The sequence below is a fragment of the Salvelinus sp. IW2-2015 genome, unplaced genomic scaffold, assembly GCF_002910315.2.
Source record: "Salvelinus sp. IW2-2015 unplaced genomic scaffold, ASM291031v2 Un_scaffold3591, whole genome shotgun sequence".
Lineage (NCBI taxonomy): Eukaryota > Metazoa > Chordata > Actinopteri > Salmoniformes > Salmonidae > Salvelinus > Salvelinus sp. IW2-2015.
Genome location: NW_019944869.1, coordinates 113,247 through 119,674, shown reverse-complemented (window position 1 = coordinate 119,674; position 6,428 = coordinate 113,247). Strand labels below are relative to the sequence as shown.

The window sequence follows — 6,428 nt, the reverse complement described above, 5'->3', positions numbered from 1 at the left end:
GTATGCAGGGTGGTATGCTGCTGGCAGCTGATGTTAGGCTGTAGAACCTTTTGAGTATCTCAGTACCCATGCCAAATCTTTTAGTTTCCTGAGGGGGAATAGGCTTTGTCGTGCCCTCTTCACGACTGTCTTGGTGTGTTTGGACCACTGTCTTGGTGTGTTGGTGTGTTTGTTGGTGATGTGGAACTTGAAGCTCTCCACCTGCTCCACTGTTGCCTTGTCGATGAGAATGGGGGCTTGCTCGGTCCTCCTTTTCCTCTAGTCCACAATCATCTCGTTAGTCTTGGTTACATTGAGGGGTAGGTTGTTATTCTGGCACCACMCGGCCAGGTCTCTGACCTCCTCCCTATAGGCTGTCTCGTCGTTGTCGGTGATCAGGCCTACCACTGTTGTGTCGTCTGCAAACTTAATGATGGTGTTGGAGTCGTGCCTGGCCATGCAGTTGTGGATGAACAGGGARTACAGGAGGRGACTGAGCACGCACTCATGGGGAGCTCCAGTGTTGAGGATCAGCGTGGCAGAGGTGTTGCTACCTACCCTCACCACCTGGGGGCGGCCCGTCAGGAAGTCCAGGATCCAGTTGCAGAGGGAGGTGTTTAGTCCCAGGATCCTTAGCTTATTGATGAGCTTTGAGGGTACTAAGGTGTTGAACGCTGAGCTGTAGTCGATTAATAGCATTCTCACATAAGTGTTCCTTTTTTCCAGGTGGGAAAGGGCATGTATGACGTTCCTTGTAGTCTGTAAACAATATTTTTTTATTAACATATAATTTTTGTATGTTCTCTATACTTACGTACTTGAAAATTTGCACAGATACCGCTGCCATCTGGTGGCGCAAATCTAAACTGCGCCTAGACTTTCTCTTGCATTTCAAAGATGATGAAAATAATTATAATTTGAAAACATGTTTTTTTGTTTGTATTATCTTTTACCAGATCTAAGGTGTTATATTCTATTACATTAATTTCATTTCCACAAACTTCAAAAATGYTTCCTTTCAAATGGCATCAATATTATGCATATCCTTGCTTCAGGTCTGAGCTACAGGCAGTTCGATTTAAAAATTCTTAAATCCAAATGGTACTACAATCAAATGATGGTAAATCAGCTTTTTAGTACCCATGTGGATTGTACTTTTGAAAAAATATCTACTTTATTTAAGGGAACATTTTATTTTTTTGTTTTACAGAATAAGCTAATTAATTGTAATTTTGCTAAAATCACACTTTATTCATTTGATTTTTAGATAACATTATTTATATATCATGATGTTTTCATAAGAATGTTGATTGTCACTATCAGCTCCATTATAACCGTATTGTTCCGGAACATTGCCACGGCTGTATAGGGGAAAAGGATCCCATTTGGGAAGCAGACAAATGTCTCCCCATGTTCCTAAAAATCAGTGTTATGGTGTCTCTGTCACTAGCCACCACTCTGATAGAAGACATATAGCCTTCGAGGACTATACTGTGCTGTCATGTACACTTCAAACACTCAAGATTAGCCATATATATATCCACTTCATATGTATATACTGTATTCTAGTCATGGTTCATCCTATATAACTACTGCTGTCCACTTCATATGTGTATATTGTATTCTAGTCATGGTTCATCCTATATAACCTATATAACTACTATGTGTGTGGTGCACGTACCCACTATACCCCATCCCACAAGTATGGTAGTATAGAAATGCAACGTGGTTGTGTTGCCCTCTGGTGGTTGAGTTAAGTAAGTGCGGTGGAGGAGCAGAGTTTAATTGATGGAATGAGTTGAGTATGAGTTGTGTAGCCTACTCTATGTAATAGAGGAGATTGTGTGAAAGGGCTGAGGATTTGGATGAGGTTTGTCCTCCGTGTTAATGCTGGATCAAACGTTCCTTTCCTTAGGTTGTTCTTGTTGTTTCTTCATATTAATCTAATCATTATTTTCACCATATTGTTATATTTATGATTCTGTATCTGTGTAGTCATGTTATCATTTCATATTATGGATTTTATGATTCTTTTAATGTTTTTGTTTCTTTAATTTTGTACCATCAGATATTGGCCTAACATTAAAACAAATTGATATACAGGTTTAAATAAGAACACTCCAATTTCACGGTACTGTCACTCACTATATATTAAACATAATGGGTCGATTGCAACCACTGATGGCCGCTAGATTATCACCAGCTGGTCTCTAATTAAACCATCGACACCCAGGATATCCCCCTCACAGCTGATTTCAATAGCAACCATCATCAGATACCGATTTATCTAGATTCAAATAAAGGTCGTATCTATTGTCATGACGTGGCCCTTTCTGGGTATAGATCGTGGCCTCACATGGCGAAATTCTAAATCCTCAAAATGGGGATTTGATACAAAATGTCCACTTGTGGGAATGGTCCGTGGATACTTAAGGGACGGGTATGACGAGTGTGTTTCATTTGGTGACCTCAGAGAGGACAGGAACCACACATAATTATATTTCTGAATATGTACATTTCTCAATTATGGGGTTGGCATCTTATTGTTGTAATGAATGAAATGAATGAGTAAAGATGAAACTATTTGTGAAATGATGTAAGGTGATGTTAAACCTTTAATAAAAGAGATTTGAATTACCTTTTAAAGTTTAACTAAGTCATTGGCCCGCCCCCGTGAGCACAGAAATGATCTGGTGTCAAAGACCTGCCTTTTCTATTGTTACGAATAAAACCCCCTCCTGAGGAAATCGTCTGCAGACCACGCGTACCTCAGTCAGCTGAGGGGTCAAAGGTTTAAGTTTAGACTAAGCAAACCCACAGCATGAGCTGTGATTGCAAATAGTTATTGGATTCCTAACCAAACCACGTAGAGCATTGGCTACACGGCTGGACATGGTTCAACTCTGAGACTATCGATCCCTACAGAATAAGAGCAAATCTTAGATACTAATTACTAGTCTGCAGCTAGAAATTATGTCAACCTGGGATGCGAAGACCGACAACAGCCGAAACATCTATTCTATGAGAACATCTCTGAAGTATCCATTCTAACCACGAAAGACTGATCTTCAGGGATGCAGAGAGAGAGAGACAATGATGAACTGACTCTCCAACAGAAGGACTGACGATTCCAACAGAGATCATGATGACACACTGGGCATAAATATATACACTGCTCAAAAAATAAAGGGAACACTTAAACAACACAAAGTCACACTCTGTGAAATCAAACTGTCCACTTAGAGCACACTGATTGACAATAAATCTCACATGCTTGTTTTGCAAATGGAAAGAGACAACAGGTGGAAATTATAGGCAATTAGCAAGACACCCCAATAAAGGAGTGGTTCTGCAGGTGGTGACCACAGACAACTTCTCAGTTCCTATGCTTCCTGGCTGATGTTTGGTCATTTTGAATGCTGGCGGTGCTTTCACTCTAGTGTAGCATGAGACGGAGTCTACAACCCACACAACTGGCTAGGTAGTGCAGCTCATCCAGGATGCACATCAATCGAGCTGTGGCAAGAAGGTTTGCTGTGTCTGTCAGCGTAGTGTCCAGAGCAATGGAGCGCTACCAGGAGACAGGCCAGTACATCAGGAGATGTGGAGGAGGCCGTAGGAGGGCAACAACCCAGCAGCAGGACGCTACCTCCGCCTTTGAGCAGGAGAGCACTGCCAGAGCCCTGCAAAATGACCTCCAGCAGCCCACAAATGTGCATGTGTCTGCTCCAACGCCACGTTGCACCACAGACTGTCCAGGAGTTGCGGATGCTTAAGTCCAGGTCTGGGAGGAGATGCCTCGAGGGCATCCGCCCCTCATCAGGAGCATGCCCAGGCGTGTAGGGAGGTCATACAGGCACGTGGAGCACACACTACTGAGCCTCATTTTGACTTGTTTTAAGGACATTACATCAAAGTTGGATCGCCTGTAGTGTGGTTTCCACTTTAATTTTGAGTGACTCCAAATCCAGACCTCCATGGGTTGATAAATTTGATTTCCATTGATAATTTGTGTGATTTTGTTGTCAGCACAATTCAACTATGTAAAGTATTTAATAAGAATATTTCATTCTTCAGATCTAGGATGTGTTATTTTAGTGTTCCCTTTATTTTTTTGAGCAGTGTTATTGATTGCAATTATTCCCGAATGAGTGAGGGTTCATGTGCAAAGGATTAGCATTTCAATTCATATAATTATAATAGTACTTGTTGTAGTGTAGAAAACAGTTGAAAATATACCCAGCTATTCCTGTAGAAACGGTACAAATCCCTTTCCATCACATTTTGTTGAATTAGTAAATGCAACAATACCCGGTGCACATTCTTGTTATTGGAAATAAGAAGTCCCGTGAATCTCCCTGGGAAAAGGCACACACACAACTAAAAAATATATATTTTAAATGTATTTTTATCCAAATAGTTTGTATTAGTGCGTGGGCGAACCCATTTGACCAGGCATTGTTTATTGGCATTGTTATTGGTATCATTTGGAAATTGTGGTTCAAATACATACAGGATCATTGTGTAGGAATTTATTTATAAATTGAATAAATATGGTTATGTTAGTTACACTAAATCAATGTACTTCCCTAGCCCTTTATTCCTGCTTGTTTAACTTCTTTGGGTAGGGGCAGTATTTGCACGTCCGGATGAAAAGGCATGCCCAAGTAAACTCCTGTCTTTGGCTGGATGGCTGTGTTAATCTGGGGAATTAGGCAATCACCTAACATAATCTTTTGGTTTGCTTTCGTCGTAAAGCCTTTTTGAAATCGGATACTGTGGCTGGATTTACAACAAGTGTATCTTTAAAATTGTGTAAAATACATGTATGTTTGAGGATTTTTAATTATGGGATATCTGTTGTTTTGAATTTGTCGCCCGTCTCATGTACCCTAGAGAGGTTAAAGACATGTTGGCACCATATCCGTGCAACACCTCTTTAATCCAGGGCATAAAGAAAGGGATTTTCATGTACACATGAGGATATTGGGAATCATCACATCTCTCAGCATAATTAAAAGCAACGATACCCTGTGCTTTGTTGTTACAAATAAGAGTTCCCCCTGAATCTCCCTGGAACACAGAACAACAGGAATTAGAGAACAGACATGATTGTGTGATTGTGAAAGGAGAATAAGTGAACACTTCAAAGACTGTTTTAGTGTTCCAGTACAGTAATGTTACACAGATATAAACACTGCTTATCTGATCAACTAAAACCTGTACTGGTTGTCCTCTACAGCATGTTGGTTCTAGTATTACTATAATCATTTGATCTAACTTCAATTTAGTTACCTGACAAAATCCTTTCCCTCCGGTAGTACGAGTGCACATCATTTGATTTATGTCAAAGTTTTTCTTCCACACCTTCTTGCATTCAGAGTTATCCTCCAACGTCACCGCCACTGCCATCAAAACGTCCGAACCCTGGTTGTTGTTTGAGTTAGTCTTGCCCCAACCAGCTACGGAGCACTTGGGGGATGCTGGGATATGTTCATCCTCCTTTGGGAGTCCAACGACCGTCACGTTCTCAGTTAGACGAGCTGTGGTCTTTAACTATAAGAGGGAAACAAATAAAATATAATGAGAAAGTTATTCTATTCTATTTGTATAATTCAGAATAAACCTTGAATAAACTGTATAAACGTTCATGTCAGTGAAGATAATCAGTATCAATTGAATGCATTTCTGATAAGGCCCTGCATTCATTTAAAGTTTATACAAAATAAGTACTATATACTCGGTCCCGTGTGGCTCAGTTGGTAGAGCATGGCGCTTGCAACGCAAGGGTTGTGGGTTCATTCCCCACGGGGGGACCAGGATGAATATGTATGAACTTTCCAATTTGTAAGTCGCTCTGGATAAGAGCGTCTGCTAAATGACTTAAATGTAAATGTAAAATACTCTAGAAAGGAGACATTAATAAGAGTTGCATTCTCATGTAAGGGATGCCGATGGTAATGTGACACCTGAATCTTCTGACAACTCTTCTTCCACTTCTTTAAGTCGTGGGTTCCAAGCACCACCGTTAAAGGATAAGCACTTACAGAAAAACAAAAAGGGTGGCAAGACATAGAATGAAATAGAAGAACTCCTCAAGAGACGTAACAAGATGCAACAAAACAAACTGCATCTGGATTAATTTGTTGTCTACGACAAAGAAAGACTCACTTCTTTAAGCAGTGTGCTGAAGTCAGGACAAAGTCCTCCCGGATGAGCAGGTGAGATGGAGTGGAAATATCACACATTATAAGTTGGTTGTAAGTGGCCTCAGATGATTCATACCAAAAAGCACCTTTTAAAAACAAAGTGCATCGTCCCAATGTCTCTTTAGAATGTCACTCATATCATTCATGTCCCTGACCTCAACAGGAACAAGAACATTATAAATACTATACTCACCACCACTGCACTGGGGACGGATGAACTCTAACCACATATTCTGCATG

The 6,428-nt window shown here is 40.5% G+C and overlaps 1 protein-coding gene across 1 annotated transcript; it reads right to left on the bottom strand.

Annotated features, from left to right (window-relative positions):
* Nucleotides 1–258: 258 nt before the first annotated feature.
* Nucleotides 259–6,227, bottom strand: LOC112076133 (mast cell protease 1A-like). Its single transcript, XM_024143016.2, has 5 exons — nucleotides 6,151–6,227; nucleotides 5,898–6,021; nucleotides 5,275–5,535; nucleotides 4,871–5,052; nucleotides 259–472 (listed from the first exon to the last, which is right to left on the bottom strand). Exons 1-5 carry the CDS (start codon nucleotides 6,225–6,227, stop codon nucleotides 259–261), a joined length of 858 nt encoding a protein of 285 aa, XP_023998784.2.
* Between the last annotated feature and the right edge of the window lie 201 nt (nucleotides 6,228–6,428).